Source organism: Pollicipes pollicipes, unplaced genomic scaffold (assembly GCF_011947565.3).
Source record: "Pollicipes pollicipes isolate AB1234 unplaced genomic scaffold, Ppol_2.1 Scaffold_6686;HRSCAF=7923_pilon_pilon_pilon, whole genome shotgun sequence".
Classification (NCBI taxonomy): Eukaryota; Metazoa; Arthropoda; class Thecostraca; order Pollicipedomorpha; family Pollicipedidae; genus Pollicipes; species Pollicipes pollicipes.
The window spans coordinates 33,825,850-33,840,636 of NW_023596921.1; the positions used below are offsets into that span (position 1 = coordinate 33,825,850).

Below are 14,787 nucleotides of genomic sequence, written 5' to 3' on the forward strand. Positions count from 1 at the left end.
GTTAAGCTCGGCGTACACTGCATGACGGGCAGGAAAGTCGCAGTCAAGATAGTCAACAAAGAAAAGCTGAGCGAATCCGTGCTACAAAAGGTCAGTGGAATACGCTACTGTCACCAAAGTGCGAGGTTAGTATGATATCAAGCAGAGCGATTATTGGGCGGGTGTTGACTATGCCATCAACTATATGTCATACTCTAATGGTGGTAAGGCTAGAGCTATTTAATGATGTCTTGTAAGGTTTTTTTTGGCTTCCAAGGCCCTTTCGGGCTCGGAGTCACATAAAGATGCGAACGTCTTTTGCTCCGTTTTGCTTTGTCAACCCGAAGTGTCACTTTGTTCTGAAACCATACGTGAAAGCAGTTTGCCAGAACACTTAAGGAGTTCATGAGTTTTATTACACGAATGCAAAGATGCCCATATATGCACGCATGATATGCAAATACGCGTATTACATACTCATTACCAAATTAAAAAGCTTAAAACGCTTAGAACTCAAAGCGAAAGTGTCGCCGGTCAGTTTGAAATATTACTATGTTACCGCATTAAAAGTGTATTGTAACTACTCAAGGCCACAAGCCCAGGTCTGCCAAGTGGCATATTAAAAGCTCAGAATGTCCTACCTAACACGATAATTGCTGGCACTTTTTCAGCGATGCTTGTGGCGCATCACTTTAGACCGCGCTCCCCTTTCAACAAACCAGATTCGGGTCATACCAACCTGCTGCCAAGGTGCTTGTGTATCTAAAGTCATATGGGCCTCTATAACAGCCTGCTTTGACTCAAATCAGTGCGTCTGGTCTGTGGATGGTCAACGGGGAAAAGAGGTAGGGTCGCTTCTTCACTTGACAATAAATAGCTTTTCTTGCACCTGTTATCACACGTAGTTTTTAATCTGTAAATTTCGACCATGTTTTCCATACTAGATTGTTTGGAAGGATTCCTGAAACTTTTCTCGAGCTGCCGACGTGCATAATTGGAAAGAAGGCACGACACCATCTTTTGCATTTCACCAGTCTTCACTTTTGTCAACGAGTTCACTGCGGCCTTCATGGTATGGACACATTGGTGTCTCTATCTGAAAAATCCTGGTGAGCTAGACGCATTATTGGAAAGACAAAGACATTCGAGAACTGCAAACGCCGTTTTAAATCGAAGCTATTTCATTATCTTGTCCTTTGGATCACACAGCTTCACTATCCAGCCGCGTGGGCAGTGATGACTACAGTCCATCCTATTCACTGCTGAGGGCTTTGCTATAACTTCTATGGGTGGCACTGCCCGTTTAAGCGCAGCTATATTCAACCAAATCAATGCATCTTGGTTATCGAGCTTCAAGGACAATGGTTGAGGTTATCAGCCCCGATATTGCTTATCTTGCTAAGGGGATTTTCGTCCCCCCCCCCCTCCACCATTGTCAGCGTACATTGCACATGGGCGCCATTTTGGCGGCGGTCACCTGTGCCCGTCAGGCCGCGACCTGGCGACGTTGTCCGCCTTACGTCACGACAGCTCGCGCTCGCGTTTGTGGGTGGGTGTGGGAACTGCGCACGGAAACAGTTTCGGCTGAGGACAGGCGACGATGGACCGTAATGGAATATCTACTGTCTTACACCGCTGCATGTCAGTCAGTCAGCTGATGTCAGTCAGCTGTCGTGCGGCTGAAGCGTGTGTGCGACAGCCCGAGCCTGGATCCGGTGGCGATGGGACAGGCCATTTCTGTCGCGTCCAATCTGGGAATCAATCGAAGCGCCGTTCCCGTAATGCTGGCCGACTTGCATTCGTCCGTGTGGCATTTTTAGCCTTCTGAGTCCGCCGTCTCATCTGGTTTTGCCGTTTCATCTCATTTTACAGTTTGTGTTTTCATCTCATGCAATAATGAAACGGCCTTAGTTTGATTCGTTTTCGAATATCCTCGGCTGGATGAGAGCGGAATATGCCAAGGTCTTTAAGGCAACTGAGGCAGGCAACATGAGTGTGTGCTTAGATGGGCTATTTATAATAAAAAGTAATATTGCACGGAGACGGGAGTTGCAAAACATTTGGACAGCTGTAAGGTACTTACACATGATTCTCATGACCCGAACCTACTAGAAGGCCGACTGGGCTAAAGACGGAGGTTTGTTTTCCAAATGAGCCTCTCAGATTCGCAAAACATCGTCCTTGAGTAGGAAAGACTATCAGGCGCGAAAAGGGTTCGTTGATCCCCAAAGATTTTCCGTCCTTAGAAAGTCACCCAAACTTCTCTCAGACTTTTCGCAGAAATGGCATCCAAACATATTGAACAATGTGAAACCGTCCAGTGCTCATCCTTGTTTCAAAACGCTCCGAAAAACACTCACCGGCCTGATGTCAGAAGCACATAGGGACTGGCAGATAATCAGGATCCACGGCGAAGGCTACCATGACTGCGAAACGGAACCTCCAGTCTCGGGACGTACGACCGCGCAAGCTGATTATTGGGTCCAGTGCAAGGCTGGAAATGGGCTAAGTTAGATCGCTGAATTTGTTACCAGAACCGCAAATGTCCTACATTTTGCCGCTTTCTTAGCATCGGAAAAAAGGTGTTGAACCACAGCATATCTTGGAGCGTAAGGTTTTAAAGTACCCGTGCGTGGACTTACACCAGACGGTGATGTGCGCTTTGGGGCTGTATTTGTGTGTCTTGGCTGTGATTTTTTTGCACTCTGAATGAAACGCTCTCAACGGGCTAGGTTCGTTTCCGCCTTTCACTTCCCTCGCCCCCGTCTTTGGGCCCGTTTGTCATCTTCCGTGCATCCCTGTAAATGCATACTTATGACGAGACCGCAGTCTCAAATCCGACGCAACCCGTCAAAGCTAATTGATGTATGCGACCGTCGAAATCCGATGCAGTGCTTGGGCGACTGAGGATTGGCTTCCAGAAAGCCCTGGTAATAGTTTCACGGAATGATTGAGACGAAGCATCAGTTCCACGGATGTTGTCTGGTGTGATAGTATGTGCGCAACATTTCGGCCAGTTAGGTCTCCAGCCATCGTCAGGCGTTACGGTGTCCTGAGCAGCACTGGATGATGTTTGGCTTCGAGCCATGTGGAACAGGGCATAGCACCTGACGGCGGCCGAGGACTTAACTGGCCGAAACGTTGTGTTTACACCGACAAACAAGGGATGACGACAATCACAACAATTATTCCATCCGGAAGACTTGCTATTGTTTGGTCTGACCGCTATCCACGTAAAATAAGTACATAAAATGTGAAACGACAGAAGACATGTAAAAATATCACACAATGAGCCAGAGCACTGCGCCTAGGTGGCGTCCAACGGTGGGCACCAAGGTGGCTGGTTAAACGCGACGCACTCGGGTGGGCGGAGGGAGGCCGATTTGACCCCTGAGATCTAAGACACTAAGGGAGGTGGAGACACCAAATCCACAGGTAGTTCGGCAGCTTATTTATGGTAATTTTTTGGTGACTAGACTATGACCATCACGTCACGTAGAACCAAACAAACTGAAATATGATGTAGGTGTTGGTAGTGCCTATAGCACCATTCACGGAATCAGCCCTAAACTAGGTACTTTTCCCTCAGTAAAAGGTCACGTCGGATCATACCAGATCAGTGGCATTATCTGACCTTTAGGTTAAAGCTATCAAAAGCGTTCAAAATGAGTTTCATTTTCACTTCAAATCAGCACCAGGAACTAATGTAGTAGCAAGTTTCTCAGAGCGGAATGATTGGTCGACCTGATCGATTGCGTGGCCGGGTGAAACGAACGGTTTACAATCGATTTTTTGCATTCTTTTACGAACGGTTTACACCGATGCAGCTGTGTGCTTGTAACCAATATGCAGACCTTATTGCATTTTTATGAGAAAAAAATACATGGAATATAATTTTAAGTTTAAGGTAATTGATCCACAGGGGCATTTTCCCACTTTATTTTTTCCTAGCACGGGAGCATTCTGAGCTTTGAAGGTTGCATTTCAACGCCAACAGACCACAAACACTCGAACTTGAACGAAACGCTGCTGCTACTTTTGTAAGTTGTTCTTGACCGTAGCAAGCCCGCTGTAATGAAATTACAACCAAAGAAAGTAGGACATGCTGGTACAGGTACGTCGAAATGTTGTGTAGGCCGTGTCCATGGCAAGGCCAACTTTGTAGAGTAATTATGCCGCTAACAGCAGTTCTGAAGAAGGATCCCAAAAGTATCAGGGCACTATGACACATTTTTTCTTTGCATTTAACTAAAAACGATTTGGGAAGGAATAGTGTGATCACGTTCCTGAAAAATTCCATATGGGGTCCTTTCGCCCGATACGTTGGCGGAGAGAGCTTTTTCGTGTCGCACAAACGAAACACAAACTTTGCTAGGCGGACGATTTCTACTCATTTAGTGCCTAACCGATGTGCATAACTTACGATCGGAACAAAATCCTGGCTCTCTCTTGCACTAGACAACACGTGTGGGTGATAGGCACCGAAAAATAGCACCTTGATCAAATTGCAGCTGGCACATGGTCAGCACTATTCAGTAGATTAGCGAACTCTCTCGTTTGCCGTGTATTCGTCATCGAAAAAGCTCAGCTGGGTGATGTTCAGATATTTGACTCAACTCTTCTTCTCCTGATTTAGCTAGTCAACTAGGAGACATGACAAGAAAGCACGAGTTCTGTAGACAGGCGCAGCTGCCACACTCATGTTTTTCTCAGCCACTTTATGTTTGGGAAGGGTAAAGGTAAAGACACCCATGTCTGCGAGGGGTTTTCTCGAGTTGGATCGATTTTGATGAATTTGTGTCCCTTTTGTGGTTTTGAGTGACCACAACAAAACAGCATAATATTTTTAATATTGCGACTTTGAAGTTTGCGTTCCAACAATAACCGACCTTAAATATATCAGAAGGTACTGACTTAGCAGCGTCAAGCAAGCATGGAGTGAAAGAAAAGTTCACCATGAAGTTTTCAACATTAATGATCTTCAACGAAGCTAGGATTTGCTAGATAACGTCATTTAGCTTGAGCTTCCTGAATGCTGGTATATTAAAGGTAAGAAAACCTCTCATTGTTAGTAAATTGTCAGAATAAGAACTATCAGATGTACATGCCGAACCAATGGAGTTACGTGGCCGCTCTTACTTTTATGGCGTATAACCATCCTGCTAAATCGCTCTAGTGATTTTTTGTGCATATGACGCTGGAAGACATAGCTGACTGTGTTATGACGTCACATGTAATATACAAAAGTCCTAATTGACATACTTCTTTCAGGTGGAACGAGAGATAGCCATCATGAAGCTCATCGACCATCCACATGTGTTAGGATTGTATGACGTATATGATAACAAGAAATACTTGTAAGTATGGACGCACTGAGGCACCCTAATTTACTCCTTATGTGACGGTGATTAGTTCTCACTTGAGGGCTATGTTATTAATCGTGCAATCTTCTAAACGATAAGTTCACAGATGTTTACGTTCCATTTATGTTTAAACAATTTATTCGTTCATATCCTTTCTAGTGCGGCGAGTTACCCACAATTACCAGTTGTGATAAATGAATGGAGCCGAGCTGAGTCTGTGTATAAAGGCAAATACTGATTGCAATACCGTGACATTTTCCTGGCAACATAAAAATCACTTTTGAGTGCCTCAGTCAATTAAGTTTATAAGACATTCACAAGAATGTAAAAGTGTGAGGTTCTACGCTGCCTACGCGCATGGAGGCAGTCAATTTGCGCTTCTTGAACGTCCAACCAACCATACTACCACCTATTTGTGCCACTTCCTTCCACTGCAAAGCGCACTTGTTCCTTTGCAGATATCTGGTATTGGAGCACGTGTCTGGAGGCGAGCTGTTCGATTACCTGGTGAAGAAAGGCCGGCTCACGCCAAAAGAGGCGCGCAGGTTCTTCCGACAGATCATTTCCGCGCTGGATTTCTGTCACAGCCACTCCATCTGGTAAGTGATGTCAGAAGAGTTGCCGACTAGGCAGCCACCGCTTTGCCACCATCACTCCTGTGGTGATTACTACGGAAAATTTGTTCGGGAATAGCGGGAAGAGGGTCGCAGAACTATCCTGTTTTGAGGCATAAGATCCAGCGTACAGCATACGTGTCTCAGTCTTCAGTCAGACACTGTGAGCTCTGCCTAGTTTACTTGCCAGCGACTTTCTTTCCAACAGCTGATTAGATCGATATTTTGCGAGATCTAGCGCCTTCAGGACTACTATACGACGAGTGACCGTTTGTGCTAGGAGGGGCACAAAAATTCAAATGTACGAAATTTTGTCGGTTAGTTGATGCCAGATGCGTCTGGAATGCGCAGTGGAAGGGACTGGAAATGGAGCCAAGTTATTTGTTTTTCAACCAAGCCAATTAAGAATATGTCGTTTTTTCTGCTCGCCATCCCTTATCCAGCGTTTCCCGAAACAAAACATTGTCATTATCCGCGCAATTCAGTTCACGGATACATGCGATAGTAGCCACTGGCATCCTCTTTCATACGCATCGCTTTCACTTCATCTACCCATGGCGGGGTCGGCATGGTCGGTGCCATGCAATGAAAAGGCACGACATTGTAGCGACCAAACATTTATTGATCGTACCATTTGCGCAACGTAACATACAGCACTCATCCAAAACACACTGTCCTCTAACACACAGCCCGCTCCCCTGAAAAGGGCCCAGCCCTGGTGCTTGCTCTGCCGTGCTTGCCTAGTGGCCGCCTACTTCATCCAGGACTCGCGCTTGACCTTGACGCAGTTGTCCCCGTAGTTGGGCAGCGGATCTCTCTGGCAAGTCTTGTCCACCATGTAGGCAGCCTGGAACTCGCGGGCGCCAAAGAAGAGGCAGCGCTTGGGGCCGACCATGTCCTGCCAGCGCTCGCCGTTCATGTCGCCGCAGATGCCACACGCGCGGTTCCTCAGGAACATCGGCTCCAGCATCAGCTCAACCGCCGGGCCGACGATGCGCAGGCGCGCCCAGTACATCGGCAGCTCCACCTCCAGCAGGTCGGTCGTCCACTTCAAGATGCGTGCCTCAGGCACCTTGGTATTGGTGTTAGTCTCCAGGACGACGAGGTTGCCGACCGGCAGGCGGCGCGAGTCTTTCATATCCACGCGCATGTAGTAGTCCATGCCGGTCGGCAGAAGCTCGATGATGCGAGTGCTGGTGATGATCCGCACGGCCTTCCGCATGCCGACCGGCTTGACGAGGACGGCGAGGTTGGTGACCTCCGAGCAGTCGCCAGCGATCATATGCCAGCAGGACCTCTTCATGTCGACCGGGAACGTCAGATTGTCGAAGGTCTTGATGAAACGCTCGTCGATGATGCACTTGTGCATGTCTTCACCCATCGTCTTGCGGTTCAGGGTGTCCCAGCTGTCCTCGTATGCGTTGATTCCATCGCGGATGTTCAGGAATGGCATGAACGGGATGGACATTCCGAAGTTGTTGTGCTTGTTGTACACGCCGTTGGTCCTCCACCAGAGCATCTCTACGGGACGGATGTTCTTGACGATCATCGTGTGTTTAGAATCGTCGGTCATGAGGGTCCAGGTCTTCTGGAATGGGTTGAACTGTAAATCCATGCTGCGCTTGTTCGCGCTGTTGAGGTGAGACGGCCTGAGTGTTCTGGGGAAGTGAACCAGCCGGGAAATCATCCAGTTTTTGATGATGTCAGTCCATGATGACATCGCACGCTTGGTCTTTCTGGTGGAGGAATCCTTCACCATCATAGACATGGTGGTCATGTGCTCGTCAAGGTTCATGTTGATGTCCATGTCCAGCTTGAGGCGGTTGAGACGAGACGCCGCGATCATAGCGCGCTCGCAGACAGGCGCGTGCTCAAAGCCATCGTTCCTCACCTCACGGCACTCGTCAGTGAGGCGGTTTTTAGCAGCCCACATCTTGTACAAATCTGTCTGGCGCAGCGCACCAGTCATGGTGACCAGGCGGTTCACGGTGCCGTTGAGAGCGAGACTGGCAGTCATCTCAATCGGCGCATACATGTCCGACATGAGAAGCTCGTTCAGAGTGCGACCGACCCTCGGCCAGGTGACGTGCGTGTCCATCATCAGCTCCCTCTTCACCGGCATGTCGTCGGTGGGTGTCGTCAGCACGCGCCAGTCCATCTTCGTGTTCAGCCGGCTGGAGTCGGTCGTCGTCAACATCTTCAGCGCAATCCGGCGCTCCCTCATGCCCATGGCGCTGAAGACCACCGTATAGCCCGTGGCCTCACCAGTGTGAATGCCCTGCAGAGTGCGGCGCGCTCGCTTCAGAACTTCGCGGCGTGCGTCCTTCTCGACAACGGCATGACGCTCATCGCGGTACTGTGCCTTGTCGCCCAGCCACTCGATGCGTTCGACGGGCTCCGCCTCCGGGTTGTTGACCGTGTCCAGCGTGTAGTGGCGGCGGAAGGTGTCTTTAGCGATGGAGATGATCAGCTTCTGCGTGGTGGCGCGCGGAGTGTCCAGGAAGAGCTTCATCAGGTTCGGTCGAATTGTCGGCACCACGCTGAACATGTTGCCCATGTTGTAGGTCGCACGCATTTTACGGAGGTATTCCCAAATGCCGCCAAAGTCGTCTTCACTCCTGTGCACCATCGTCAAGTCTATTCCGAACATCTCCTTGCCCAGACGCATCTCGTTGCTGGTAGGCGGCCGCACGTGGATGGCCTTCGTGTCCGGGCTATGGCGAATATTGTTGGTCATCTGCATCAGGTCCCAGGCCGAGGTGAACGGCCAGGTCTCCAGCCGCAACATGTTGACCGGGTTGGGCATGTTGATGAACTGTGTAAAGAGTTCGATGCGCTTGCTCTTGGAATCCCACTCAGCACTGGCAGTGATGGGAAGGCTCGCCATTATGTTGTGGTTGACACCAGCAGATAGCATTCGCATCGTGAGAGGATTTACAGCCGCAACAAAGGCCATCATCTTGACGTTTAAGAACGGCTGCAGGTTCGTTGCGTCCATGCGGATTACCCTGCTTCCATCAGCGGATTTCTTTGTGTTCAGCGTAATATCTCCACGCATGGACAGGACGGCAGGAGCGCTTCTGAACAGCATCATGGGGACTCCAACATCGGTGGGAAGCCCGACGACATGGTCTATCAGATGCATCAGCTTCTGGAAGTTTCTGAAGTGATGACTGTTGCTGTCGCCGTCACGCATTTTCTGCAGATAGCCTTGGATAGCCTGCTGGTCGAATGTAAAAACTCGATCCATGGATCCCATCAAGGCAGCATGCAGCCACACCATCAGTGGCTCGTTCTCGCGCTTAACCATCTTCAGAAGGTTCTTGATCTCGGCCATCTCCCCGATGGAAGTTTGGACGGGCTGAGGGCCGCGGTTGAAGCGGTTGATGTTGACGGCGCTGTCGGGGGCTGTGAGGAAGTCGATGACGTTCTGCATGCCGACAAACCTGGTGTGCATCGCCAGCGGGAGGAAGACCATGCTGTTGTAGCTGCGCATGTGGCCGCGGTACGTGAAGGTAGATATGTCAAACGGCGTCTTGTATGACACCGTATCGATCTCGCCGGTGACCATGAGGAGATCAATGTGACTCCGGACAAAGGTGGAGCGGGTCCACAGGTCGCCGTAGCGCACCGGCCGAGTCAGCCTGAACACCACCCGAGCCTTCTCTCGGACGTCACGCAGCACTGGCATGTTGATGGCGGTCAGGTTGGCTACCTCCTCCAAGAAGCTGGAGACGAAGTTGCAAAGCTGCTGGTCATTCTCGGTCCAGGTGTTCAGAGCCAGCTGCTGGTAAGTGGCCAGAGGCGGGTTGGCCGAGACGAGGACGGCGGTGGCCGCCATGCGCACCTCGGGAAACTCGTTTTTATCAAGTGCAATTGGCTTGACGACACGCTCTACCAGAACTGGGTTGATCATGCGGAACTTCATCATTGCGAAGATAGCCATCTCGCGAACGTGCACGCTCTCTGACTTTTTGGTGGCAATCTCCATCAGAGTCGGCACCACCGCCGGATGCTGCAGCATCGACATCGCCTTCAAGGCTACCATCTTCTCGCGGGTAGACACATCCTCTGTTACGCGCTTGGTGAAGAACGGCACCCACTGCTGAGTGATCTGCGGCGTCTCAGCATTGCAGAACTCTTCGAACATGGTAACCGGAAAGGCGTTCTTGGTTGTGGCCGGCCGAATGCAGGCAATATTGACAGTGTTGGCAAAGGCCAGCATCCCGTTCTGGCGAAGATGCTCGTCGTTCTGGGCGATTCCGTTGCGCAGCAGCTTGAAGAGTTCCTGCAGAATCTCGATGGTGGGCGTTTTGATATGCATAGGGATGTACATGACAAGCGTGGCAGCCTCGGTGCCGACAACCACCTTTGACTCGATCCACTTCTTCACCATCATGATGCAGGGGTTGGTACCTGCCATTGCCACGGCCTCACGGTACATCTTCTGCATGACGTCAACGTCGCGATCCGCAATCTTCGTTATGTCACCGTACATTTCTTCCAAGTCCTGCAGGGACATCATGTTCAGCAAGGACTGCAGCACGTTGGCCATTCCGGGCGCGTCACGGGTCTCCGGGTCGGGGACCTGTTCAAAGGTGGCGTCCAGACTGGCAATGATCTCCAGAACCCTCTTCTTCATAGCTGGCAAGGGCATGTTTTCCAACATCCGGTTAAGCGGTAGAATCGGAACGGCGAAGTTGAAGATGGGTGCGTCGGTCAGCGTTGGCTTGGGCAGGAACGGCCTCTCAGGCGTCTTTTTTTCCCTGGTGAGGATGCCCCAGCTGACCTGCTTGAGACTGCGCGGCTGTGGCGGGTCCGGGAAGGGAGAGGTGATCGGCTTCGTTGACATCAGGATCAGCGTCTGGTTGGTGCTCATCATCAGCTGTTCGGTAACCGACTGGAACGGGTACACCATGTGAACACCCATGGAGCTGACGGCTTCGATCTCGAACTGGCTGCGGCGACCCCGGAGCAGATACCGTGTGATGGTCGTGCTGTTGGCGTGCGTGTTGAAGCAGTCGGTGATGTTCTCCTTGCAGTGGATCGGGGCAGGGCTCATGTGCTGGAAGATCGGACGCCGAATGCACTTGTCGTGCATGATGTTCTTAGTGACCAGGAAGCGCGGTTTCTTGACCTCCGTGGGCACTTTCTGCTCGGTCCAACGCCACTGATCGCGCACGTTGATGCCGAAGGAGCGGATTGTCTCGAGCTGCGTGTGAGGCTCCAGGATCGGCGATACGGTGTAGCCGGTGCGGCACAGGCCGCCAATGGACTCCTCATCGGCCTCGAAGTACAGCGGCTGCTTCTCGTTCTCGAAGAACTTGCCGGACGGGAACTCAGTGATCACCTCCTTCGTCATGGTCATCTGCCAGCGCTGCGCGATCGCCTTCTTGATGTTGACCATGCTCTCCGGCTCGTTGCCGCCGACCATGACCTCGGTGATCTGCCCGTTGCGCACGGTGACCTTGAAGGGCTGCTCCAGCAGCTCCTTGACGTCGGTCACCGGACGCCACTCGAGCGGGAAGCTCACGTGCCAGGGCAGCTCCACCAGACGGTTTCTCAGCTCGGCCATCTCGGTGTCGCGCAGCTTGAACTGGATGATGTCCGCGGCGGGCGCCTGCACGAGCAGTGTGGCACGCAGGCCCATGCCGGAGTACTGGGACGCCAGCTCCGGAATGCCGGTCATCAGCTTCGCCACGAAGCGGTACTCGTACTGGTTGTTGGGCTTGACGCCATACTGCGCCGTCGCCGCGGCCGCTGCGGACAGACAGGACATGCGTCAGGCACGTGGGAGCCTGTGGCGTATGGCGGCGCACGGCGACTGCAGGCCGAGTGACAAGCATGGCAAGGGGGCAAGGGGGGGGGGGGGGATAGCGCGCGTCCGGAGGGCACAAAAAAGTGGTGTGTCGGGTTATTCTGTACTTGGTGACAGAATATTCTGCGCTTACCGCCGAAAACTTCTTGCTTTTAATGACATTTTTCGTTCGGTGCTGGAATGGGTATGTCCGGTCACGGACAACGCATATGATTGCAATCACTATTTTTCTCGACACTAGATGACAGTGCAAACCTCTGCATGGTTTCAAACGATTTAATAGCTGAGGATGACTTCATTTGAATGTTATTTAATACAGATCTTCGCTAGTTAAACGGATAGTGTAACTGTGTTGATGTTAACGACGTATGCGAACTGGCTATTTAGCTTTTCTCCTGTTTAAGTAATTTAAGGCTGACGACCCTCGTATCGTTAGTGGATAAGGTTTGCAAATCATACCAATCTTTTAGAGGGATGATGTCATGCCAGACCATGTCACATTGTTAATTCTTCAGGACTTTATTGTTTATGTTTGTTCGAGCACTGGCTATCGCTTGAGCTTCACGCCAGAAAATGGATAACTTGACATCGATACTCGATATCGCAAACTAGACCAATAACGATCAATTGTAGCAGTGGATTTTGAAGGAATGGCCAAATTGGAGGCCACCGCAACGGTGGATCCGAAACTCGTTGAAGGAATGGTGTATTCCAGACAACGTCAAAAAAACATGTGTACATATTTATGACGTTTCTGAGCGAAACCTTTTCGAGTATGTCACATGGCTGCAGAAAGCGAATTAGCTGAAGGCTTGTCACTTAGCGCTGTTGCCAGTTGAAGATGACGCATTTGTGTTAGCATTTCATCACCGACAGCATAAGGCAAACGCCAAATCTCAGGAGTTATGTAGACATGGTGCGCACATGTGGCATAGTGACATACGCGCGCAGTTTTGGCTGGTTAACATATTGATCGGTGCCTTTTTGCCAAGGGAAATGAAAAGGGATCAAAACTTTTGTTGTTTCTTTTTTATCCTTGGACCTTGACCTTGGACCATGAGATATTGCATGGCAATAGCTGCTTATTGTGAGTGTTGTAAGCAGGGAGTATAAGCTTATATATTTCGTTGTTGCATTTTTGCCTCACATGTTAAATTCTATTCCGCGAAACAGGACAGTCATACTTGTGTTTCGCGAATATGTCACTACTTCTGACATAATGGCATGCGATTGGAGTACCAAGTCAAAATATGGTATCAAAAAGCCGTCAAGCAAACTTGTAAGACAATGATGATAACGTTCTGGTATGACAATTAGAATATATACATCATTAGTAATGAAAGGCTACTTTTGCGTATAACATAGGTGCAGACATAAAATTGGAATGACAGTCTCACTTTAAAGCGCATGATGCGAAAGTAAGGCGAATAAAAAGTTACAGGAAGGCGGCCTGCATGAGGAGTCTGGCATATAACTATTTTCATGACGGGCTAAACTAGCATGCTTTCTTCAAGGGGAAAGAGGTTTTTAATAAGAAAAATGACCTGCTTTCCCACGTGAAGGGAGATAAAATAAACAATCATAGTGCATGACACGACTTAGATCCGCTAAACGCAGTTGAAGGCTTCCGGAAGAGTGAGAGCAAGACAGCCTGTGAGCAAGACTGCTGAAGTATGTTTTTCCACGCGGATGTCTGTTTTTTAATGGCATTATCCCATATATAATAATTAAGATTTTCAAAGCTGGCTTGCAATCCTGTTAAACAGCAAGATTATGCTATGTTCATTGATGCAAATCGATACAGTATCATACGTTTCTAACCGATGGCACAATGCCGGTTGCCAAGCTCAATCGGTTGACACTCCCCCCCCCCCCCCCCACTCACACACACACCAAGCAGCAGGCGAAGCCTGGCGAATTGTGTGTCACCGAGATTTGGTAAGAAATTCCGACCTTAGAAATATGTGACGCACACTGTGGAGCAAAATATTGACGCTATTGCATTGATAAAAGAGTTGTTCATTTTGGTTCTAGTGGCTCAAATCATGCTGCAAAATCTTGACAAATATTTCAGTGCTAGAGATGTCATCAGCGCTAATAATTTTTGAACGGAACTTCGTCATCAATGGCATATATTGGTCTTGAGTTGATCTCATTTTTAACTGTCAACTGCTAGCAAAAAAACCAACAACTCTGAATGCCATTTAATGTGCATTTCTTATGGTTCATATTTCTTGCGGTCAGTTAACTTAAGCAAATCACGGAAAATCAGTCCAAACAATTACGCTTTTTGTGATCCACGTTTTTCACGTGGTCTCTTAAGAACAGCATCTTGCATAGTTAATTGAAACTTTGAAATTGTGCTGTGAACTCATGTCCTTTAAACCCCGGCGTCGATTCATCAAACATGAAACGCGAGGGTGAAACACCGCTGTCAAAATCAAATCCATCCAAACGCTGCACGTGAATGGCCGCTCGACTTACCGCAGAGCAGCAGCAGGGTGGCTGAGATCTTCATGGCTGGAGCCCGACGAGGTACCCCGATGCCATGCCGAAGGGTCGGCGCCGCCGGCTTATATACGCGGCTCCGGGCGGGCGCCGGACGGCAAAAACTGCCGGACCGGCGCGCCACGGTCCCAGGCCCCCTGTTGCCGGCCGGGGTGGCGTTTTTGCCAGCCGGCCGGGCTCGGCGGGGCGCTCCTTCGCTGGACGGGCGAGGTGAGGTGTCACGGCGTCGCTCCGCGCCGGTGGCACGGCTCCGGTCACCTCGGATGGGGCCCGTGCCCCCCCGGACGCCGCCCTTCTGCCCGCTCTCGTTGGCTACGCTCAGACCAGGCATAACGGAATCGGACCAGCAGAAGGGCTTTTTCATTACATGGCTGCAACAATGAAATGAAATGGTGATACCTATGGACAGCCTTTGCTCCATGTTAAGGCTGGCCCGCTACAGTAATACAATTGTGTTCTAAATGCTGCACCGCAATGCCCGTAACACAGTGGTGAATGACCTTTT

General features: G+C 50.0%; 1 protein-coding gene across 1 annotated transcript in view; it reads left to right on the top strand.

Moving 5' to 3' along the window:
- The window catches only part of LOC119107885 (serine/threonine-protein kinase BRSK2), a 111,119-nt gene continuing 96,332 nt past the window's right edge, over positions 1 to 14,787 (top strand). Inside the window, exons 1-3 of the mRNA XM_037231457.1 lie at positions 1 to 90; positions 5,251 to 5,336; positions 5,801 to 5,941. Of these exons, the coding sequence (XP_037087352.1) occupies positions 22 to 90; positions 5,251 to 5,336; positions 5,801 to 5,941 (296 nt within the window). The 5' untranslated portion in view covers positions 1 to 21. The remainder of the gene's footprint in view (positions 91 to 5,250; positions 5,337 to 5,800; positions 5,942 to 14,787) is intronic.